This window comes from Terrapene carolina, unplaced genomic scaffold (assembly GCF_002925995.2).
Source record: "Terrapene carolina triunguis isolate 2854851 unplaced genomic scaffold, T_m_triunguis-2.0 Scaffold85, whole genome shotgun sequence".
Classification (NCBI taxonomy): domain Eukaryota; kingdom Metazoa; phylum Chordata; order Testudines; family Emydidae; genus Terrapene; species Terrapene triunguis.
In genome coordinates this window covers 4,481,777-4,507,610 of record NW_020664436.1, presented here as the reverse complement: position 1 = coordinate 4,507,610, position 25,834 = coordinate 4,481,777, and the positions used below count along the sequence as shown (strand labels likewise).

Here is a 25,834-nt window from a genome sequence, read left to right as displayed (position 1 = left end):
TGGTAGATGTGCAGGTGAATGAGCCCTTGATGGTGTGGCTGATGTGGTTAGGTCCTATGATGGTGTTCCTTGAATAGATATGAGGACGGAGTTGGCAACGGGGTTTGTTGCAGGGATAGGTTCCTGGGTTAGTTTTTGGTGTGCGGTGTGTAGTTGCCAGTGAGTATTTGCTTTAGGTTGAGGGGCTGCCTGTAAGCGGGGACTGGCCTGTCTCCCAAAGTCTGTGAGAGTGAGGGATCGTCCTTCATGATAGGTTGTAGATCCTTGATGATGCACTGGAGAGGTTTTAGTTGGGGGCTGAAGGTGACGGCTAGCGGCGTTCTAATTTCCCCCACTGTTACTCACACCTTCTTGTCAACTGTTTGAAATGGGCCACCCTGATTACATTGGCCTCATTACCACTACAAAAGTGATTGTTCCTCCCTTGGTATTCTACTGTTGAGAATACCCTCTTCCACCTTAATTGAATTGTCTCGTTAGCACTGACCCCCCACTTGGTAAGGCAACTCCCATCTTTTCATGTACTGTGTATTTATACCTGTCTACTGTATTTTCCACTCCATGCATCTGATGAAGTGGGTTTTAGCCCACAAAAGCTTATGCCTAAATAAATTTGTTAGTCTCTAAGGTGCCACAAGTACTCCTCATTGTTTTTACTTTCTTTACAATATGCTTTTTGATGTAACAGTAATCTTTGTTGCCATCTCTCTTGTATATTTCCACAATTCCATTATTTAAAAGTGGCTTTTTGGCATCACTTAGTACCCACTCAGTTTTTGATTCACAAACAGTATATGCAACAGCTTGGTTTTTATTTTCTTCAACTAATATTGTATGATCTCTAACAAGATATAATGAATCATCATTTTTTCCCTGCAGTTCCTATAATTCTGTCATGAATTATGTCATTTGCAAGATGTTTGTACTCATTGTTTATAGGACTGTTATAAACTGATCAAATGTTTCATTTGCATTTTTAAGAAGTGTTAAACACCTGGTATTCAAATGTGATATAGTTGTATGAACCCAGTATTGTCTAGAATTTTTGTTCAGGGCATTGTTTTTGCCCATTTCTTTATCCTCAAATTTAAGGTGCAGATTCTTAGCCATTTTGTGCAGTCACTGAAGGCACAAATATGCACTATTGCGATTTTTATATGGACCCATCACCATAGTATATCATAGTACCAATATCATAGGAATCCTGGGAGAATGGCATACCACCTTAAAGTCCACTGATCCAGGTACATCTATAGAAGGAAAGGAGCTGGAAGAGAAGCAGCTATCTTCCTCTTCCATTCCTGCTCCAATGCATTCAGACCCCCAACAACTGGATGAATGGTCCACCAAGATGAGTTTTGATTTACTCCAATCCAGAGCTGAAATAAGTCCTGGGGAGAACTACTTTGGAGTTGTAATGGGGGAGTTAAAGAGAACTCACTCAGAAAATGAGCATTGACTCTGGCGCTGCTAGAGGGATTCCTAGAGAGACCTAAGTTGCATATAGTTCTGTTCTGGAACCTTTCACTTCTCTCCAGCATTGATTTTTATCCTCCTCTTGGTGCATCTATTTCTTAAAGAGACTCCAACTAGCAGAGTGAGTGAGCATCAGGCTCTAGTGACTTACCTTGTAAAATTTAGTATATAAAGATGGATAAGGTCATGCTGTGGACCAATCTGAGATTTTTCTTCAAGGTGAAGTTCAAGTTCCGTCTTAATGAGTTTATCACTTGGCCTGCTTTCGTTCTATGCCAACATACAATTTTCCATAATAAAAAGGTCCTTGGGGCTCTCTTTGGGGCAGATTAGAGTCTTTAGAAAGTCCACCCAATTTTTTGTTTCTTATGATACCGATTTGCTGGGCAATCCCAGCAGTGCCCAGCAAATCGGTGTATAAGAAACAATGGGAGATGTCAAAATAGGTGTCATACTGCATCTCCCATTGTTATGATCTGGTCAGCATGAAATAGGAACGGCCAGTTTAAGGCTCACTCAATCAGAGGCAAGGCTGTCACTAATACTGCATGTCCTAGGGATATCTCCATTGCTGCAACTGTACAACAACGATATGGTCCTTTCCTACCAGGAGGCTATCCTGGTTAGTGACGGACACTCTCGGTGTTGCCAGTGTTTGGGAGACACCCATCTACTGGCCAAGTATAAGATCTATTCCTCACCAACTTCCACGGGACATGAATTGGTACTGCAGGAGTTTAGATATTCAAAGGATCTTGTTGTGTCAGATCAGCCAGAATTTCCATTATATACTGCTTCTATCTTTCCGCATCAAGATCTTCTCGGTCACTGTCTGCATTTTTCATTGAAACAACCTTCTACCCTGATGTCGACCATTCAGGGTGAACAGTTATCACCCACCTACACCCAGAATTTGTTGACAATGAATCTTCTGATTTATAGATCTCAGTTCAGGGTTCTCCTGTCTGTTAGGCAAGACAGCATTCTCCTACCTATTCTGAGGGAATAGAGGACAGATGACCTTGTCTCCCACCTACCTGGGGTGACCAACAGTGGATGCCTCCTCCTTTGCCTTATGGGCCACCCCAGTGGCCTTATTGGGTCCCCTGGGCTATGCACCACCAAAAATTCCTAAGAGCACCAAGTCACTCTCACAGGGTGCATAGGCAGACCCATTCCTCTGAGCCCTCATTCCCAATTTGCCAACAAGAGCCAGTGGAGGAGATCTTTGAGAAGCAGGAGCCAAGGGCTGACAAGGAGGTAACACCTCATACAAGTATTTCCTTGTCATTACCAAGTGAGGCTGTAGTTCCACCAACACCTTCCATAGCAGATGACTTTAGACAATTTCAGGAGCTGATGAAATGTATCCTGGATACATTTCAAATCCCTCTAGAAGAGATCCAGGGCTCTCATCATAAGCTCCTGGACATTTTAGATACAGTACTTCAGCTCTGCACGTGTGGTGCTCCCTGTGAATTAGGTTTTACTAGAGCCTGTTAGGACCACTAGTTTTGATGGCTTGGTTGAGAGCCTGAACTATCCACTCCACAGGAATCTACTGCTGCACTATCCACCCTCCTTCCTTCCTGTGGATACTATCTTTCCCATTTCCAACCCCCATGAGAGAGAATACCATCTAACAAATAGGTTTTGGAGGTCATAACATCTGGTTATTCCATCCTTGTCATTGCCATTCTTCCCGCTCCCCCCCGTCCCTTTTCAGGGACCCTTCACACAATCAGTTGCTTTCTTCCACACTTAGGGGTCATAGAATCAGTTCCAGTTCAGTAGAGGGGTCAGGGTTTCTATTCCAAGTACTTTCTAGTCCTCAAAAAGAATGGGGATGGAGACCAATATTAGAACTCAGACATCTAAACAACTGCATGAAACAGCAGAAATTCAGGATGATGACCCTTGCAGCTATTATTCCCTCCCTAGATTCCAGGGATTGGTTTATGACTCTTGACCTTCAGGTCGTGTATTTTCATGTCACAATTCATCCCTCTCACAAGAGGCATCTTCATTTTACAATTGACCATGATCACTTCAAGTACCGTGTGCTTTGCTTTGCTTTGGTCTCTGCTCTGCACCAAAGATATTCTCAAAGATCATGGTGGTTATTGCTGCCTACCTGTGTCAACTAATGATTGTCTTCCTTTATCTCTATGATTGGTTTTTCAGGGATGAGTCTTACCAAGAGGTCCTGTTGGCAGTACAAATGACATGGTCTCTGTTCCACAGTTTAGGCCTCCAACTCGATGTCATAAAGTCCACTTTGACACCGGTATAGCAGATAAATTTCACAGGAGCTTCTCTGGATGCCGTGACAACCAGGGTTTACCTACCTACGGACAGGTTCATGTCCTTAAAAAAAATCTCATTTAAAAGAATCAGATAAGTTTTCAAACCTTAGCAAGAATTTGTCTTCAACTATTAGGTCATATGACAGCTTGTACCTTCATAACCCAACATGCAAGTTATACTGTCAGTGCTTCCAGGGATGGCAAAGAACAGGTTTTGTACAGAACAAACACCATCTGGACAAGCAGGTGTCCTTGTTGGGTTCTGGAGTCACTCAGTTGGTGGAAGGACCTCTCCAAGGTTTGTGTGGGAGTCCCTTTTGTTCAGGCTCCTCCTATCATCATTATAACATCAGATTCATCCCTCTTGGGATGGGGGGTGAGGGCTGATGAATCTTTTTCCACAGATTAGAAAGCCTACTCCAATATGGGACTTAAAACTTGTCCTTAATTGCCTGAAGAAACATCCTGTTGAACCATTAGCTACGTGTTTGTTGCTGCCCCTATCCAGGAAAACAGCTTTCTTGGTGGCCATCACTTCTACCTGGCAGATCAGAGAACTGGGGCTTTAATGACAGATCCCCCTTTTTACAAAGTTCTTCAAAGAAAAGGTCACATTACAACCACATCCTAAGTTTCTACCTAAAGTGTCTTCTGAATTTCATGTTAACTAGACTGTCATCTCTCAGTTTTTTCCTGAAACCACATGAGACTAGGCAGGAAAATGCCCTCCATACCTTGGATATTAGAAAGGCATTATCTGTACAGAACCAAACTGTTCCAAATGTATCTCAGACTGTTTCAGTTGTGAACAGTTCCAAAGTATCCACAGTCTCCACCCAAAGACTCTTGAGGTGGACCTCCGGGTATATTATTTCATGTTATGACTCTGTCAACATTCAACCTCCTTCTAGAGTGTTATCTCGTTGGGCTCAATCTACTTTTATGGCATTACTCAAGATGCCCCAGTTGCTGAAATTTGCAGAGCTGCAACCTGGACTTCAGTACATATTTTTTCCAAGCATTATGCTTTGGTTCATGCCTTTAGATCAGATGCGGCAGTTGGCAATGGAGTTCTGTCATCAGTATTAGACTCTGCCTTTCAGCTTCCTCCCCCCTGTGGGGATACTACTTGGGAGTCATCTAAAGTGGAGCACGCATACCTTATTTAATGAAAGAAAGATTGTACAGTAACTGGAGTTCTACGAGATGTGTTTCCCTGTGGATGCTCTACTACTGGACTTCCTTCCCCTCTGCTTCAGAGTTTCCTCTGCAGGACTTTGCAGAAGAGAAGGAACTGAGGTCGGTTCACCTGTGCAGCCCTATCTAGCCTCAGTACAGTGCATGAGGATGTTTAAGGCACATGCACAGGCCAAACAGGCACTATTACAAAAAATCTCCGATTAAAGGCACATGGAGCTGTCGATCAATGGTGGATGGGAACACATACACACCTGAAGTGCAGAACCCGTGGGGGACACGTCTCTAAGAATTCCAGTTACTGCACAATGTGAGTAACCTCTCCTTTTGTTTTGATTTGGGGAGGGGACATATTTTTATATTTGCAATGTATTATTTTTAAAATATTTTTTGAATTGACATCATATAAAGGAACTGCACATAAAGGAACTGACTGCAATTTTGGGATAGTGGTATTTATAACCTGTTAGGAATTACATATGACATCCCGACTCATACTCTAACCTTGTACCACCACTCTTAGGAGTCAGAATTCTTTAAAACCTTGCACTAAGAATCTAAGACACAAAAGTAAGCATTTCTGTCAGAATATCTTCAGAAAAGCAGAATAACAAGTAATTTCTCCTCGTTTTTCTGATTTATAGTCTTTTAAATTTCATTCACAAACTGTTTATGCTGAACTGCTATAGCTATTTTCTCCAGTGTTATAATTTTTAAAGCTTAACTGCTTTGAGAGCAGGACTGGCTCTAGGCACCAGTGTTCCAAGCATGTACTTGGGGTGGCACTTTTCTTTGGGGCGGCACTCCGGCTTTTTTTTTTTTTTTTTTTTCTGGGGGGGGCGGGGGGCAAAAAACCTGGAGCCGGCCCTGTTTGAGAGCTCACATGCATCCATCTTCCAGCACAATCTTTAGTTTCATTTCTTATATAACTATATATGAGACAAAGTAGTGGATGGAGATGGGTGTAATCTGAAGGTGGATAGGCAAAACTGACTTGTAAAGTTATGCTTTGAATCAGTATACAAGTTCTTGCTGTACTTGACTTGGAGGATAGGCAAGGCCAGCCTGCAACACCAGGATGGACACCTCTTGGTAATAAACTGGTTTTATTCAGACTCTCTCTTGTACATCCTTATGACTATGTAGCAGTATAACAAAAGTACTTGTGTGACTGTACTGGTGTTGTAGGGCTGGCACTGACTACCTTCTTTTGGGGTCAAATATAGCATATATTTATTCACTTCTTTATATTGACTTAGAGCATAACCTTACACTAGCACTGCCCAGGCTGTATTTATTCTGTAGATAGGGGGTTTTAATATCCAGTGCTGTAAATCCAGAAATTTTTACCATCAATCCTGTACTGCCTTATGAAAGAATGGATTTACTATTTAATAAGGGCCTTTACATCTATCCTTGTGTAATCAGGACAGTATGCATAGCTCTGCCCACCCTCACTCCCAAGAAGCAGCCCAAGGACAGTAATTCTTGGCCACAAATCCTTCTCTTCTTCTTCATGGAAAATAACTTGTTACAGCTCCTTGACAAATACAGATTTCTCTCCTTTCTCCTCCCCCAAAAGCCAGCACATTGGGGGAGAAGATTCAAGGCTTTGCTCTCTCCTTACCCTCTTGTTAACAGAATGGAATAATATCCCTGTGGAACCTGCTCTTCCTCCTATTCCTGGAGTAGAACTCTAAGGAGGTCACACAAAGGTCCCTTATCCTACTGCATGCTCAGCACTGGGAAACAATCTCTACCCTGAGGAGTTCACAATCTAGTTGATAACCAAATAGGTGTTTTCCATTTTCTGACTTCTATGATTCTACAAAGCATACAGTTTAGCTGTAAAGAAGCTATGTAATTTATGAAATATTCCTAATGATTTAATATTCCTTTCAGATATCAGAGTAACACCGCAGCCAATGTTCTTGACACCATTACCAATATTCAACCTAAGGAAAGTGGAGGTGGAGCAGGAGAAACTCGTGAAGCCATTGTATACCGATTAGCTGAAGATATGCTGGACAAACTGCCTCCTGATTATGTACCCCATGAGGTAAACTAGTCTGGGTTTTTTAATTTCTTCTTCAAGCGATTGCACATGTGCATTCCACTCTTGGGTGTGTGCATGCCCTGCACATAGTTGCTGGAAATTTTTCTCTCAGTGGTACCTGTCTGAGTGGTTTGAGTGCCCTCTTCTGCTGTGTGCTGCTGATGCTAGTGTAAAGGGCCCAATCAATCCCGAAGCATCTCAGTTCCTTCATACCACCCGTGACGGTCACTGGAACTGCTTTTCTTGCTTTTGCAAGTACTTTCAGTGGACTGTGTTCTCCTGTATTTTATTGTAAATAGTTTAGTGTTTGTTTAGTTAATTAGTTAGGTTTTTACCCCATCTGAGGATTTCAGCTGATTCCTGGTGCCAAGGGATGCCTCAGTTACCAGGCTTTAAGCCCTGCATTAATGCTATGTCCATGAGTGACCTGCACTCAAGTTGCTTGAAGTGCCTCAAGGAAACTCATACTGTGGGCATGTTGCCAAACCTTGCAGAGACTTTAAGCCTCACACAAAGAAAACCGTGAAGCCAGGTTAAAGTTTCTACTCATGGAGGTGGCCTTGAGCCCTCCATTTGAGACAGGTTGGTCAGATTCGGCACCAAGTGCCTGAGTCCCAACACTGCTCACCATCCCCAGTGTCTAATAAGAGGCATAAAAAGCAGACTGACAAAAGAGGGAGATCCCTGGCACAGGGATAGAAGTAGACTGTGGTGGTAAAGCACTCCTCTGCTTTGGTACCACTGAAGATGGCATCATTGACTTCAGTGCCTAGGCACGTTCTGTTGAGTCTGTAACCAGAGGGAGCTCCTTCCACCTCTGTGGCATCACACCATACTGACACTGTCTCAGTACCGACCATGCTAGAGACGTTTGAGGCTGCCAGGAACCTCCTGACCCAGCCTGTACTGCTGGCAGTACAAGAGTTGATGCTATTGGTGCCAGTGCACACAGAAGAACCAGCAGAATCACTACAGCACTCAGTACCATGCCAGCCTCACATACTCCTGACAGCTCGTCCTTTGGTATCACCAAAGGGAAAACCTGTGATGCCCGCTTTCCCTGCAGATTTCCCTGCAGTCACCGGCACCGTCTGGAATAATGCCTCCAGGGCCAGTGGAAAGAGAATCATTGTCTTCCAAGTCAGAGGTCAGGTCCTACATTTCCTGTCGTCAGAGCCACGCTCACTACCCCTCCTCCAGAAGTTTCCACCCTTTCATGGATCTGGTCACAGGAGTACCATCAAGCGGTTGGCCAGGAGGTCATTGGGGGCCTATGCCTAGCCAGTGGCCTTTTGGAATTCAGGGGGCTTTGAGCCCATTTCCAGATCCTATTCCAGGCACTCCTATTCAGTGGCATCGGAATGGTGTGTGCACCTACCCACCAGGTAGCATCTGTTCCTGACTCTGGTACCAGGCCAAGTACTGGACATCAAGAGCCAGCTCAACAGGACCCTGCAGATCAAGAAATAGAGGAAGAGCATCCACAGGCAATGCTGGCCTCCTCTTTCTCTTCCCTTAAAGAAGCAGTCTCGGGGGGGTCATGTCGCCTCCCCCAGTTGACTATAAGGTGCACCAGGAATTGTTAGAGGGTTTCCTTAAGTCTATACTTACAGGTGGAGGAAGTAAAAGAATCCTCTCATTGCCTGGTTGATATTTTAGCGACTGCAGGTCCTTCAAAAGTGGCCCTGCCTTTCAATGAGCCATTATGGTCCCAGTTAAGGGTCTATGGCAGACCCCTGCAACCCTTTCCCCCACTTCAAAAAGGGCTGCCCAAAGTTATGAGTTCCTTTACTCTCATCCCTTTACTCCTTTCTCCCTGGTAGTGTCTGCTGCCAATGAGAGAGAAAAAGCCTGGGGTATCTGGGCACAACCCTAAAATCAAAAGATTCAAAAAAGTTAGATGTGTTTGATAGGAAAGTTTGTTCTGTTGTGGGGTTGCAGCTCAGGAGTGCAAACCAGCATGCACTTTTGGGCAGGTATGACTTTAACGTATTGAACTCCATGCTGAAATTTAAAAACATGCCCCAAGAGGATGCTAGGCAGGAGTTCTCCTCACTAGTGGATTAGGGAAAATCAGTGGTAAGGGCCTCGCTACAAGCTTCTGTGAGTGTGGTTGGCTCAGCAGCCAGGTTTATGGCTTTCACAGTGGCCATGTGTAGGAGCTCCTAGTTACAGTCCTCCAGGCTCCTGGCAAAGGTCCAACAGACTGGTCAGGACCAACATTTGGAGGGATCCTAGCTCCTTTCAGAGCAGACTGATGCTAAGCTCCATGGGATAAAGGCCATGAGGGCAATATTAAAGTCCCTTGGGTTGCACACCCCGTCCCCTTCCAGGAAGCAATTCAGGGCTCATCAACCCCTTCAGTATTCTGCTCCAGCTGTACAAAAAGACCTGCAGAAAAAGAATAGAGGTTATAGGCACAGACCACCTCCTCCTTCTACTTCTGCATCAATGCCTGCCCCTCCTAGACATCCAGTTTTTTCCAAGCAGGCGTTTTGATGGGACACTCAAGGATGCCAAACCCCATTCTTCTTTTGTTTGTAAACCACCTTTCCCATTTCCTCAGTGCTTGGTCCCATATCATCACAGACTGTTGGATGTTAAGCATTGTAGAAGTAGGATACACCCTCCAGTTTATTTCTACCCCTCCTTCCCACTCTTCTTCCCAGTCCCTCTTCAGGGACACCTCACATGAAGAATTTCAGGTCCAAGAGGTTCAGTCTCTCCTTCAGGTGGGAGCCGCAGAGGAGTTTCCACAGCATTAAGAGGGAAGGGTTTCTACTCCCATTATTTCCTAATACCGAAAGCCAAGGGATGTCTCAGATCTATTTTAGACCTGCGTTGGCTCAACAACTATCTCAAAAAGATAAAGTTTTGCATGGTCACCCTGGCATCCATTATTCCCTCTCCGGATCCTGGAGACTGATATGCCACCCTTGATTTAAAAGATGCATACTTTCAAGTATCAATATACCAAGGGCACAGAAAGTTCCTCATATTCATAGTGCAACACTGACATTACCAGTTCATGGTACTTCCGTTCGGCTTGTCTGCAGCTATTCGGGTGTTCACAAAACGTATGGTCGTGGTATCGGCATTCCTCAGGAGACTAGGAGTGCAGGTCTACCCTTACGTGGATGACTGGCTAGTCACGACTCAGTCCAAACCCCAGGTTATATCCAGCGTGGCACTGTTACCACAAATCTCCAATTACAAGCACAAGGCGTCAAGCCAGCTAAAGTGGAGCACCCACAGAGGTAACCACCTCAAAGAACCTCAGTTACTGCACAAGGTGAGTAACCTTCTCTTCAGTCATGGTTTCAGCGGTTGGATTGTATGAACCCATGTGCTTCACTATCACTGCTTACTTTCACTGTCACAAATATTCCCCTTCCTCAAACTTCACCAGAGCCTTTTTGCCTAACTTCCTGCTTTGCAGATCTAAGAAACCATATCCTGATGCAAACTCAGCCATCTAAGGAGCTGTTACAAGATCCTTGATTATTTCTTGTCAGAATCTGAATCTCTTAGAAAAAGATGGATTCAATAAGAATATTTACTGACTTCCCTTGAATCCCCCTTCGTCCCTCTAAAAATCCCACTGGGTTGTGTTTCCACAATCCCAAATCACAGGCCTATCATTTATTTTTCTCAGTACTAAAAAAGCATTAAACTACCATATAGACAATACTTGCAAAACTTCAAAATTTAATTGACTTGTTTTCTCTACATTTCCTGTATTTTAGGTGAAAGCCCGTTTAATAAAGATGGGACACCTTAATTCTATGAATATTTTTCTTCGTCAAGAAATTGACCGAATGCAAAAGGTTATTACAATACTCCGAAACAGTCTGAATGATCTTAAGTTAGCCATAGAAGGAACCATTATTATGAGTGAGGTGAGTATATGCATCTTTATCATAAAAAAGTACTCACTTTATAACTAACACATTTCAGCTGTTTCAGTTAATTCATATATTATTATTTTCACTTTTTCAGAATTTGAGAGATGCACTTGATAATATGTATGATGCTCGAATTCCTCAACTGTGGAAAAGGGTATCTTGGGATTCTTCAACACTTGGATTCTGGTTTACTGAACTCCTGGAAAGAAATACTCAGTTCCATACCTGGATATTTGAAGGGAGACCAAATGTGTTTTGGATGACTGGATTCTTTAATCCACAAGGTAAGTACTGGCAGGTTTTTGCTAATATTTATAGTACAGTGTATTATGTTTAATCACAATTTGATGTATTTCACTACATATATCATTGAATGTAGTAGATGAAAATGATGAAATAATGAGAAGTAGTTGTTTTCTTCAATTCAGGAGTCTGGGTCATGGACCTAATGTAGCAAAAATTAATAACATAGTTTCTAAAGGAAATATATTTTTATTTCCTGGTTTCCTTATGAATTGTAACCTTTCATCTAATTTTAAACTGCAAGTTGCAAGTACTGGAGAGTTGCATTCTGCTGCAACAGGTGATTTAGAAACTGCACAGTAGCAAAAACAGATATGAGCACATTGTGGGAACCGGTTTTGTACATTGTAGAGAGATGTTATTTGTTGGCTTGTTTTAACCTAAATCAGATTGGTTCATTATAGGTAGGAGGTGGAACCCTCTCTCTTTCATTCTATGCTACCAGTCTTACAATGTAAACTCTTTGTGTCAGGTAATATATTTTATTAATATACTCTCTGATTTGTAAAGTGCCACATACATTTGCAATATTACATAAACCGTAGTAATGAAAACCTACTATGTAAATATTCCACCAGGGACAAATTTTTTCTTGACTTTTCAGTGGCTATTGGCACCTTCAACCACTTCATACATCTTGATATCCTGTCCTCTAGTGGTCAGCTTCTTGCGAGGACATTGTTGCAAGCCTCACTAGATGTCACTGATACAGCTGCCCACTCCATCTCAACAGCAGCGGTGATGCAGGGGCTTCCTGGCTTTACCTTTCTGGCTTTCCAAGGGAGGTCCAGTTCACTGTGAAGGACCTTCCTTTTGAAGCATCCAAATTCTCCACAGAAAAGACAGATGAATCCATCCCTACACTAAAAAAATTCCAGAGCCATTTTGCATTCACTGGGAATTTACACGGCATTATGAACCCCAACAGAAAAGACAGTGATTACAAAAGCGTATACCAGCTGCCCCACATCACAGCCATCTGCATCTAAACACCAATTTTGGTGTGTTGGGTGAGCCCCGAGTTCCCACACGCACTTTTATTTGCTGCAACAACCCAAACATCTCCACCCCTTTGTTAACCGCCTTCCCAGTTTTGACAAAAAAGAGTAACATATAACCACAGACAAGTGGGTACTGGAGATCATCATCTCCACAGGATATTCGATCCACTTTACCTATCTCTTTCCCTCCTGCCCACCCCTCTTCCCGTCCCTCTTCAGGGACCCTTCTCACCTTTTACATCAGGAAACAAACTGTCTTCTGAACCTAGGTGCTATAGAACCAATATCCACTCAACAGAGAGGGAAGGGCTTCTATTTCAATTACTTCTTGATACCGAAAAAGATCAGCAGTTGGAGAACCATTCTGGGTCTAAGATCACTCAACAGATTTGTAAAGATTCAATGCTTTACTTTACAATGGTTACTTTGGCAGCAATAATCCCATCTCTAGGCCAGGGGGACTAGTTCTTGGCCCTCGACCTACAAGGTGCTTACTTTGATATCACAATCCACCCATCCCACAGAAGGTTTCTAAGAATCACTCTGGGACAAGACCACTTTCAATACAAGGTGCTCCCATTCTGTCCATCATCTGCACCCAGAGTGTTCTCAAAGGTCTTTTCTGTAGTAATGGAACACGTTTGCAAACAAGTAATTACAATATTCCTATATCTAGGAGATTGCCTGCTCAAAGCACGCTCCTTTGATGATGATTTGAGGGCCACATGAAAATCTATGGACCTTTTCCTCCAACTGGGACTACAATTAAACATCCAAAAGTCCACATTAACTCCATTCATTCATAGAGGCCTACCCAGATACAGTAGAGGCCAAAGCTTTCCTTCCATCACACAGGTTCAGTACCTTAGCCAACTTAATCTCAACAGGTCAGACCAGCCCTCGGATCTTGGGGAAACGTGGGACACGTGCCAATGAGCACCTTTGTAATAAATCACATGAGACTCCACATGCGCTGCCTTCAGGGATGGCTCAGAACAGTGTACGTACAAGCACACACAGCTTAAACTTTTAGTGATGCCCTTGTCAGTCAAAACCTCCCTCGACTGGCAGAAAGACCCTCACAATGTCTTTGCAGGTGTTCCCTTCACTCAGCCAACCCCAATGTTAATATTGACAACAGATACATCCCTATTGGGATGGGGAGCTCACCTGGACACCCAGGCTATCTAAGGCAAATGGTCCCCACTTGAATCCACACTACATATCAATTTACTGGAACTCAGAGCAGTCAGGAATGCCTGTACACATTTCCTACCACTGATCAGGGGCAACATATAAAGATTATGGCAAACAACATCTCGTATTTTTTACATAAACCACTAGGGAGGAGTAAGATCACCTTCCCTTTGTGCTGAGGCAGTGAAACTCTGGAATTGGTGCATCTGCTACCACAGCAACATCTCAGCAGCTTACCTCCTGGACATAGAGAACACTACAGCAGACTCTTTCAGCAGGAAATTTCCCAGGATCATGAATGAAAAATAGACCCTTCCATTCTTCACAGCATATTTCTATGTTGGGGAGTCTCAAAGGTAGACTTATTTGCTGCAGCCAGAAACAAGAAGTGCTCCCAGTTCTGCTTCAGGGCCAGCCTGGGACATCACTCTCTTTGAGATGCCTTTCTCCTACATTGGAACACAGGTCTCTTCTATGCCTTTCCACCAATTCCTCTAAGGGTATGTCTACACTACGAGAGTAGTTCGATTTTAGTTAAATCGAATATGTGCAATCGATATTAGAAAGTCGAACGTGTGTGTCTACACTAAGGACAGTAATTCGACTTTGTCAGTCCACAGTACCAGGGAAAGCGTCGACATTGGAAGCAGTGCACTGTGGGCAGCTATCCCACAGTTCTCGCAGTCCCCGCTGCCCATTGGAATTCTGGGTCGAGCCCCCAATGCCTTCTGGGTAAAAAAATGTGGCGAGGGTGCTTTTGGGTAACTGTCGTCATCCGTCAGTCACTACCGCCCTGCCTCCCTCCCTGAAAGCGCCGGCGGGAAATCAGTTCGCGCACTTTTTGATCAGTGACAGCGCGGACGCCACAGCACTGCGATCATGGATCCCGCTGCGACCATCGCTGCAGTTGTGGCCGTTCTCAACGCCTCGCACCTTATCATACACCTTACCCTGAGGCAGATGCAGAGTAATCAGGCGAGGAGGCTACGGCACCGCCGTGAGGGCCTGAAGTCGGAGAGTAGCACAGAGCTGTCAGAAACCACGAGCCCCAGCGCCCAGGACATCACGGTGGCAATGGGGCATGTGGATTTTGTTGAACGGCGATTCTGGGCCCGGGAAACAAGCACGGACTGGTGGGACCGCATAGTGCTTCAGGTCTGGGATGAATCCCAGTGGCTGCGAAACTTTCGCATGCGGAAGGGCACTTTCCTGGAACTTTGTGACTTGCTGTCCCCTGCCCTGAAGCGCAAGGACACCCGCATGCGAGCAGCCCTGACTGTCCAGAAGCGAGTGGCCATAGCCCTCTGGAAGCTTGCAACGCTGGACAGCTACCGGTCAGTCGCGAACCACTTTGGCGTGGGCAAATCTACCGTGGGGGTTGTTGTCATGCAAGTAGCCAAGGCAATCGTCAAGGTACTGCTGTCAAAGGTAGTGACCCTGGGAAACGCGCAGGCCATCATAGATGGCTTCGCTGCGATGGGATTCCCAAACTGCGGTGGGGCTATAGATGGGACTCACATCCCTATCCTGGGACCGGGCCACCAGGCCAGCCAGTACATCAATAGAAAGGGCTACTTTTCAATGGTGCTGCAAGCACTGGTGGACCATCGGGGACGGTTTACAAACATCTACGTCGGATGGCCGGGCAAGGTTCATGACGCTCGCGTGTTCAGGAACTCTGGTCTGTTTAGACGGCTGCAGGAAGGTATTTACTTCCCGGACCACAAGATAACTGTTGGGGATGTGGAGATGCCTACAGTGATCCTCGGGGACCCAGCCTACCCGCTAATGCCCTGGCTCATGAAGCCCTATACTGGCGCCCTGGACACAGAAAAAGAACTCTTCAACTACCGGCTGAGCAAGTGCAGAATGGTGGTGGAGTGTGCTTTTGGCCGTCTCAAGGGGAGATGGAGAAGCTTACTCACTTGCTGTGATCTCAGCGAAACCAATATCCCCATCGTTATTGCAGCTTGCTGTGTGCTCCACAATCTCTGTGAGAGCAAGGGGGAGACCTTTATGGCGGGGTGGGAGGTTGAGGCAAATAGCCTGGCTGCTGATTACGCCCAGCCAGACAGCCGGGCGATTAGAAGAGCCCAGCGGGACGCGCTGTGCATCCGGGAGGCTTTGAAAGCCAGTTTCAAGGCTGAGCAGGGTACCCAGTGACTTTTAAGTTTGTGGACACAGAGGCAGAACTTGCCCCCCTTTCTTTACCCAGTTGCCGTCGACTATCCTCTCCACTTACATACCCCCTTCACCCCCTTCCCAAAAAATAAAATCTGTTCTGTTTTGTTAATGGACACCGTTGTCTTTATTACTGTTTTCGCGGGAATGTTTTAAACCTGTGACACAGACTGTGGCGGGGGGCGGGTTTAGGGTTGTGATGCAAATGATGCCTCTAAACTCCAGGAATGACAGGCTCCGCGGTGGTGGACTGGTTGTTTCAACGGAGCCTGCCAGCCCTCCTGGCCGGGACTGCGTGTATGTGTCGGCTATGTGACTGTCTTGCAGGGGGAGGAGGGTTACAGATCCCCTGCTGCGCGGCTCTGTGATGCAGGGTAAGGACCGCTGCATAAGATCTGTAACTGCCCTCCCCCGCCACCAAGTCACAGAGCAACACCACCGCCCCCACCACACAAAACATGAAAACCACCTCCCAGACTGACCAGGATAACTAGTCACTGCACTGTATATGTGCCCTGCTGCTGCACCTGCCCCCTGCTAAAGGTGACTGTCCTGTCCAATGACCAAGCCCCTTCCCCCCCCCTTCAGACAGACTCCCCTCCAAAAGAAGAGGATGGAAACAGAAATGAACAGAAACGTATTCTTTATTAACAACCGCACATGGAACGGGGGGGTGAAACTTGGACGGGGTCTTGTGGGAGGCGGGTAGGAAAGGACTTTTCAAATTTTGGGGAATGAGAGCCTTCTAGTGGTAGAGCAGTCCGCAGGGGTGGAGTGAAATTTTTCACGGCCCCTTCCACCCCTCCGTGTTTGGACTTTGGGTGAGGGGGGTATGGGACTTGGTGGCGGGGCAGGGCGGTTACAGAGAGACTGCAGCGGGGCTCTCTCCTCCTGCCTCCGGTCCTGCAGAACATCCACAAGGCGGCGGAGCGTGTCCGTTTGCTCCCTCATTAGTCCAAGCAGCGTTTGAGTATCCTGCCTGTCCTCCTGTCGCCACCTCTCCTCCCGTTCCATGTTTGCCCGGTGCATTTGGGACAAGTTCTCCCTCCACTGTGTCTGCTGGGCTGCCTGTGCTCGGGAGCATCCCATTAGCTCAGCAAACATGTCTTCCCGTGTCCTCTTCTTCCTCCTCCTAATGTGCGCTAGCCTCTGGGCAGATGTGGCTGTGGGAATTGGAAAAAGGGAGTGAATTCCTGAGACAGAGCAATGTATCTGTGAACAGAGAACATAGTCTTTCTCTGTGAACAAGACCATGCAGAGCACCTATCACACGCGCACTGAGGACAAGGTCGAATTTTCGGCCCTCGCCTACAGTGCCTGCGGTCTTGCTGTGGCGAGCTGAGGAGCAGGGCAGGACACCGGACTTTGTCTAGATGGCAAACATGGTAAGCCGTAGACTTGTGGCCGCTTAAAACTTTAAGAGTGGCACTGGCCTCCTTTCAAATAGAAAGCAATGCGAGTCTCTGCTGGCAGCAATCCTGCAAGCATGAACTCTGCCCCTGTCCCACCCCCTCGCGGCTGTAAACCGCGTGGCTGTAAACCGGCGGTTGCAGTTCTATAAAGGGACGGGCAAGCAGTCCCAATACTAACTTTCCCATACCTAATTCACAGCAGGGAGCCATGCCAGACATCACCCTCCTGAAGGTCTCCGAGAGCCAGAAGGAGAAGATGCTCCGGGACAGCCTTCAGAAACCGGGGCCATTTGCTGCACTGCTGTGCAAGGCCATGATCCCGGAGTACCTGCTGGCGTTGTGGCAGGGAAACGTGTCCTACCACGGGGGGCCTAATAAGCTCTCCCTGCCCAGGAACCTGCTGATGAGGCTGGAAAAACACCTGCAGGAGGTGTATGAGGAGTTCTCCCCGGAGGATCTCGCCTCTATCCCCGGTTACATTGACCAGTTCCTGGCTTAGGTGCCCTTGGAGGGACAAATGACTGCAGGGTTTTGGGCATTATAATCATGAAGCGGACATTGTGCAATTTTTTGAAAATGGTTCGGACTATATATTGAGGCGCCCAAAAAAAGACAAATCATGATACACTTTGCACTGATTCCCCTTTTGTTTGACTTTACTGTTTACATGTTTTGAAGCACTTTACCCACTGTTCATATTTTCAATCTTCCTGTTTTGTTGCAAATAAATGTTTACATGTTTTAAAGCACTTTAGCTAATGTTAATATTTTAAATACGCCAGTTATGTTGTAAATAAATGTTTAGATATTTAAAACACTTACTGCTTGATCCGTCCCCTGAATCTGTGTCTGGGGTAACGGCTGGGGAGGGTTGGTAGGGGATCTCTGTCAGGGTGATGAAGAGCTCCTGGCTGTCGGGCAAATCAGCGTTGTAAGCGCTGTCTACTGCCTCGTCCTCCTCATCTCCTTCCTCCTCTTCCCCGTCCGCTGAGGAACCGGCCGCGGACAATATCCCATCCTCAGAGTCCACGGTCAGGGGTGGGGTGGTGGTGGCGGCCGCACCTAGGATGGAATGCAGTGCCTCGTAGAAACGGGATGTGTGGGGCTGGGATCCAGAGCGTCCGTTTGCCTCTTTGGTCTTCTGGTAGCCTTGTCTCAGCTCCTTGATTTTCACGCGGCACTGCGTTGCATCCCGGCTGTAGCCTCTCTCTGCCATGGCTTTAGAGATCTTCTCATAGATCTTTGCATTCCGTCTTTTTGAGCGCAGCTCGGCAAGCACGGACTCATCGCCCCACACTGCGATGAGATCCAAGACTTCCCGATCCGTCCATGCTGGGGCCCTCTTTCTATTGGATTGCACGGCCATCTCTGCTGGAGAGCTCTGCATCGTTGCCACTGCTGCTGAGCTCACCACGGTGTCCAAACAGAAACTGCGATTCAAACTGCCCAGACAGGAAAAGGAATTCAAATTTTCCCGGGGGAGTGGCTGGTCAGAGCATCCGAGCTCGGACTGCTGTCCAGAGCGTCAACAGAGTGGTGCACTGTGGGATAGCTCCCGGAGCTATTAGCGTCGATTTCCATCCACACCTAGCCTAATTCGACATGGCCATGTCGAATTTAGCGCTACTCCTCTCGTTGGGGAGGATTACAGAAATCGATTTAAAGAGAGCTCTATGTCGAACTAAATGGCTTCCTGGTGTGGACGGGTGCAGGGTTAATTCGATATAACGGCGCTAAATTCGACATAAAAGCCTAGTGTAGACCAGGCCTAATATGCAAAGTCCTGCTCAAGACAAGAAAAGAAAGAGCCAGGGTTATACTTATAGCTCCCACATGTTCAAGACAAACATGATTTCCATACCTTGGCTCAACTGGCGACTTACCTACCAATCACTCTCCAGCCTGTTCCTCATCTCCTCTCTCAGGATGCTGGCTGGATCCAGCACCCCATCTACAGGTTCTCCGACTCAAGGTGTGGCTCCTCGATAGTTCCAAAGCTAGGAAATGATCTGCTCTGAGGATGTAAAGATGGTGCTGCTACATGGCAGGAAACTAACTACTTATCACACGTATATTCAAAAGTGGAAGAGATCCCAACTCTGTTGTGACTCAAGACACATTACTCCTACATCCTCTCCATTACCGCTTGTGTTAGATTACATCCTAGAACTAAAAGGGTCAGGATTATTGCTAAACTCCATAAAAGTGCCTCTCACAGCTATCACCACCTTCCATCATAAGATAGATGGTTATTCTGTTTTGGTCCTCCTACAACAAGAAAGTTTCTCAAGGATATGAGTAACCTCTTCCCACAAATCTGGTGCCCTACTCTGGCATGGGACCTCAACCTTGTCCTGAGGTGTTTTATGAGGCCTCCCTCTGAACTCCTGGCCACCTGCTCTCTTCTACACCTCTCAACAAAAACTGCATTCCTAGTGGCCATTACATCTGCTCAGAGAGTGGGAGAGATAGACGCTCTAATGGCAAAAATGAGGTTACATTACGACTGCACCCCAAGTTCCTACCAAAAATATCTTCAGACTGCCATATAAATCAGCTTATCCACCTTTCAGACTTTTTTTTCTGAAACCACACCAGGAAAAAAGGGAGGTGATTTTACACACACTCTATGTCAGGAGAGCATTAGCCTTCTATTTGGATAGGAGTAAACCCTTCAGGAAATCTCCCAGACTATTTCTCTCCATTGCGGACAGATCGAAGGGATCCTCAATCTCTAAACAAAAACTGCATTACTCATTGCTATCACACTCACGACCTTCAACCTCCCTCTAGAGTTTGAACTCACTCCACGAGATCTCTCTCCACTTCCATAGCCTTTTTCAAGGACATTCCAGTCGCAGAAATATGCAGAACAGTGACTTGGACTTCTGCTCATACATTTGCTGAACATTATGCAGTCACTCACAACTCAGCTTCCGATGCCATATTTGGCTCCACTGTTTTATCCTCAATCCTAGACTTGACTCTGAAGCCCCACCTCTCTATTAGGGGCCCTGCTGCAGTCCCCTAGAGTGGAGAGCACCCATAGGGACACTACTCAAAGAAGAAAAGATTACTCACCTTGTGCAGTAACTGTGGTTTTGCAGATTTTGTGTTCCTAGGCATGCTCCACTACCTGCCCTCCTCCCGTCTGCTTCAGAGTTATTACCAATGAGATCTGTGATAGAGAAGGAACTCAGGGTGGATTGCCTGCACAGCGCTATCTAGCCCTGATGAAGGGCATGAGACTGGGAGAGCACATGTGCAGGCCAAACAGATACTGCTCCCTAAAATCTCCAATCTGAGGCACAGGGGGGGCGAATACACCTGGAGTGGAGCACCCATAGGGACACACATCTCGAAGAACCACAGTTACTGCACAAGGTGAGTAACCTTTTCTTCTGTCTAGGTAATCTTATCCATTCTCACAGGTTTGACTGCTATCTCTAAGCCAGTGATTCACAAATCTATTTTTCTATACTGTTGACCTTTTCTTCCTTTATTCTGGCTGCATTTCAGCCTGCCTCTATGACATCTCCATGTAGTTGTCTCGCTGGCAGTATAAACCAAACATGGCTAAAACTCAGCTCTTCATCTTTCCTCCCAAACCTTCCCCTGTTCTTCCATTCTTAGTAACCTTTGACAACACTGCCATCCTCTCAGGAACTCAGGGCAATAATTTTGATATCGTTTTTTACTCCCCTTTCTCCAGGCCATATCCAACTCTTGTAGCCTTTTCTGCAGCCCAACGTCTCCCACAATTCTGCCGTTTCTGGAGGTAGTTCAAAGCTACTGCACAGCTTGTGCTAGCCATATTCTCTCTTCCTGCTTGCTGCCAGATCTTCTGCTTCCAGGGCAGCAGTCAAGTGGTGATTTGCTTCACTCCTGTCCTTTTGTTTTAGATTTTTTATTTTTAACCATTTTTCAGGCAGTTAAAGTGTTTGTATTTATTTTCAAGCCTCCCAGCCTCCTCCTGGGCTGGGATCTGAAGAGTTCGAAGCCTCCGGCCTTCTCTGCCCCCTTTCAGGGATGGTAGAGCAAGTACTGGATTCTGAGCAGCATGCTGGTCACAGTTATCCAGAGCCTCCACTGCAGCACCTCCTAGCTGAGATTATCTGCCCCCTTTCAAACAGGCAGAGCAGCCATGCAAGCACTGGGCAAAATCCAAAAGGTGCTCTGTATATGAGGTAGCTTTTTGAGGCTTGGTAGAAAGTAAAAAATGCCCATCATATATCTAGCCTGCTGACCCTATCTCTGCTAGGGCACAGGGCTCTGAGTCAGGTAGGCATGTTGGGTCCCTTGTTCACCCAAAAAGACGCAACTCAACAACAGAAAAACCTGACCAGGAGACGCAGAGCACAACAGGGAGCGGCTCTGAGGATGAGTAGGACTTCATAAATCCATTCATGGGGTAAGTCCTTGAGCAACAAATGACCGTAAAGATAAGTCCTTTTCTGTGCTACCAGTCCCCACCACAAGTCCTAAAGTGAGTCCTACAATCCCTGGGGAGAGAAGCAAGGTTCCTACAAAGCTCCCCTTCCTCGCACTGTGTATCAGGGGATTTTCATGATACTCTGGCGTACATTCTGTAAAACCCAGAGACTCCCCAGGTCCCAAAAGGTAAAAGCCAATATGCCCTTCGCAAGGTAGGGATTACTATTGTTAATAAACAAGTGGGGGTGGAAATCGGGATTAGACACCCTTCTCTTTTGTCTTCTCCCCCGGGGGACTGTTTGCTGGGGCTTTTCTCCTCCACAGAATCTCTTAGTGCTCTGTACCAAACTCACTGCCCCTCCCTCACCCTGCAGCATGTATGGGCATGCAGAGAAGTCTATCTCTTGGGCAGTCATGCCTCAGGCTGCAGCCTAATGGAATTTGTGCCTATCTGGCTTTCAGCCCAAGGAAAGGGGCTCAGATTTGAGGCAGCAGCAGAATGGGAATTGTGACTTCAAATCATCAGCCACAAATTCTTGCTCTGCCAGGGAAAGGCAGGAAAGGGTCTGTCCCTCCCCGCTCCACATTAAAACCTTTAGCACTTCAGGTAGCCTGTGACAAGAACAGAGGCACATGAGGATTCACTCTCCAAAAAGCTGCACCATTTTGGGATTACAGAGGGGTAAGAGAAAAATCCCTTCCCGTGTTCAAAATAATCCTGATTTACTGAGTAAAGCTCCAAGTGGTACCAGGTTGCTCCTATACCACTTACTTGGGTGCTGGCCTGCCTGGGAGAGCAGGCAGGAAGTCTTTCAGGCTCCTGGGGACAACTAACCAGCTATTTTCACAGTTGAGGTATGTGTACCCCATGCCAGGATGAAGGGCTAGGGGAAGAAGTACCACACATGAATTTAAAAAAACCCAACCAACTACAGGACTTTTCCAGAACAGGATGTCAGTCAGTGGCTTTCAAAAAACTCATTAATATTAGAAAATATCTTCCTCTTGAAGCTTTATTAGATACATGTTTTCCTGTTGATACTTCCTTTGGGGGCATCTTAAGATCCAAATGAGGACACCTGATTAAACTGATTAACCTGAGTAAAATGTTTATATAAAAAAAAATCGATAAATTTTGTGAGCCTAAGGTTCGTGCAGCAGTAGTTCCACCAGTGAAAGACATATTCACACCTTCAGAAGGGGACTTCCTTCCAAAAGAGCCCATAGACCATAAGAGTGATGATACACTGCACAGCAATTTCAAAGCCACAGCCATACCTGTTTAGACGGAAAGTATTTTCATATATTTAATAGGAAAGCCTTCTTCATGGTAAACAAGCAGCTCATCTTCTAAGGGTATGATCCTTGCTTGGAGTGAGATGTTGCAGGTCCTTTCTTGGTCAGAGCCTTGATATGATTTGTGATGAGCAATGGATTCTAACTTGGTAGCTACAAGGATGTCATGTTACACCCGTGATAGTGCATCCAGACTTAGAGCTGAGAGCTATTGATGGAACATTAGATAAATTAATAGCTGAGACTACAGAGAGGCTTCAGCTCTCTCACTGTCAAAGCCATCACAGCAGTCCATTGGTTGCTATCAACACCCAGCGTATCCAAGAAGGGACTAAGTACCCTGTCTGGGCGGGAGTGGGGGCGGGGGGAATCTGAAGCAGAAGCTTTCAAGGAAACCTAGATAAATCTTCTGATCTCCCCTCTCCACCCAGAGTCTTAGGTGGCTGGTAGTAGTCACAGTAAGGCACACACTGCCACAACCCAGATTCTGGATCTCTCCATGTGCATGGCTTTGCAGTAACACAAGGAAAAGCTCCCTGATTCACTTGACAAACATAATTCACCTGGGACTGGAGACGGACACTTTGGTAACAAAGATCTACCCATCACTAGACAAATTGCAGAAGATCCAGGATCTAATATCAATGCTGGACAAGTGAATGAAGCCAACCATAGCTCAATATCTTTAGACATTAGACCTTCTGGTCTCGTGCATATGAGTCTCCCAATGGGTAAGGTCACATATCATGTGTCTCCTGGCCTTTCTTTGAAGAGTGTGGGACTGTGAGGAGCTGCACTTGCCGGTGGTACCAAATCATGATTAGGTGGCTGGATCATGATTCTCCTCCATCTCTAGAGTCCTCTGTGGATGGTGGCTCTGGCACAGTGGTGGTCTCCTTTCCAGTAGACAGTAACTCAGCCCTCTGGCCAGGTCACCAGTTGAATCTGCCCTCTTCTGGTAGCGAGGGGATAACAGTCCAACAAAATATGTAAGTCCAACATCCCCCACAAAACAGCCTTCAGCCTACATACAGGGCTCTGGGGGCTGCACACCCTTGTCTCAGAGCTTACAATGTCTCTATCCCCCTTAGCTCAGGGGGTAGAGATTTGTGCCCCCTTTGCAGGAGGTGAATTGGTAGGGAACCCAGGCCATCCCTTCCAACTGGGCTCCAACCCAGGAACTCTATGAGAGGCAGCAATATCAAACACTCAGGAGTGCTTCAGAACTGCCTCCTTTGGTCACTTCCTACCACTTACCCACCGAGTCCAGGTTGTGGTCAGAAAGCCTCGCAAATGATCCACCAGACAACGGAGTGAAGGGTTCCCTAGGGCTTAGGGAAAGACTGGTCCTCCCCTAGGGGCTGGGGTAGCTGTTGCCTGTAGACTTCTCTCCTGCAGCCAGGGCTTCAGCTGGGTCCTTTCTCAGGAACTCCCAAGGTAGTTCCTATCCTGTCTGCTCCCTTCTGAGCTATCTGGCTCTCTTTTAAGCTCCTCGTCCAACTGGAGCAACTCTGCAACCCCCAGCAAGCCAAGAGCAGATGAGACCCCACATTTGGGTCCAGTCCAGTAGCCTTGGGAGTGTCCACTACCTTTTTGTTAGTTCTTTTGCTCAAGTGAGTTACACTAAATCCTGTGGCTTGACTTTTCAGGATTCCTGACAGCAATGAGACAAGAAGCAACTCGAGCACATAAAGGCTGGGCGTTAGATACAGTTACAATACATAACGAAGTTTTAAAGCAATCTAAAGAAGAAATCACAACACCCCCTGCTGTATGTATGACATATGAAGATATTTTTCTATTAAATTCTGTATTTAATATATATTTTTTCATAATTAAGGCATTTCAAATTGCTAGAAGAAAAGTTGACACTGTATTCGCCTCACAGTTTTTACCCATTTTAGAAGTTAAATACAAATTACAGAAAATGTGAGGATTCTTACTTTCTCTTTTGCAACTTATGAAAATAAGGTATTAAGGAAATATTCAGATATTCACACTAAGCTATACTATCTTTTGGGTTCTGTGTTGAACTGAAATAGAAAATATCTGTGCTATTTGCTAAAAAGTGGGATAAAGGTGCACCTATCAAAATGTATCCAATCTTCAGCCATGGAATAATTATGGCATATATTTTTACCATTTATGTAAAGTACTTCAGAATGAATGTTAGGTAGTATCTTCTATTTGGTGAACTCACTTACTCAACTAACTAATCTCCACACTATTTCAATCACATTATTCTCTGAAGATTTTTCAAGTTATTTAATGTTAAATTATAAATTCAATTTTTTTCTTATTGCAGATCCTTCTAACTATAATACACAGGCTTATTTTGAGAGGCTTAAATTAATTATTCATATTATAAGTTGAACCAGATACCATATATGCATAACATATCTGCTCCCTCTACACACAGGAAGGGGTTTATATTTACGGACTGTACTTGGATGGCGCAGGCTGGGACAGACGTAATAGTAAACTCACTGAACCTACACCAAAGATTCTCTTCACAATACTCCCTGTGGTGCACGTATTTGCTGTTAACACAATTGGTCCCAAGGATCCCAAACTCTATGTTTGTCCTATTTACAAGAAACCCAGGAGGACGGATCTGACCTACATCACTGTGATCTATTTAAGGACAATCGTATCTCCAGATCACTGGATACTGAGAGGAGTGGCGCTCCTGTGTGACATCAAGTAAACCCTGTCCTTCAGACTATGTCAGAAACTTTATAGACTATGGCACATGTAACCAGTTATACCTATCCTAAGCTGCCTTTTTTCTAATGGTTTAATATTTTGCCCTTTGTCCATTATATTAAATCTTTCAATATGAATAATTTAAATGCAAGTTCTAAGAATGATTCTTTTCTCTCTCAGTCTAAAGAAGTTATTGAACTGGTAATGGAAATTATTATTTCACTGGTGATGTTTTTAAGGTCAAGTATCTCAGTAACTGTAACATTTGAGAGTTTGCATAACAATACTTAAAAGCAAAGTAAAGATTGTTTTAAATAATAAAATTAGTGGAAGATGTTATTAAAAAGAAAAACATGCAGTTGTT

General features: G+C 45.5%; 1 protein-coding gene across 1 annotated transcript in view; it reads left to right on the top strand.

The window, feature by feature from the left end:
• Positions 1–25,471, top strand: part of DNAH8 (dynein axonemal heavy chain 8) — a 525,323-nt gene extending 499,852 nt beyond the window's left edge. The window contains exons 88-92 of the mRNA XM_026649503.1: positions 6,882–7,038; positions 10,782–10,934; positions 11,035–11,224; positions 24,414–24,535; positions 25,184–25,471. Of these exons, the coding sequence (XP_026505288.1) occupies positions 6,882–7,038; positions 10,782–10,934; positions 11,035–11,224; positions 24,414–24,535; positions 25,184–25,471 (910 nt within the window). The remainder of the gene's footprint in view (positions 1–6,881; positions 7,039–10,781; positions 10,935–11,034; positions 11,225–24,413; positions 24,536–25,183) is intronic.
• Positions 25,472–25,834: the final 363 nt, after the last annotated feature.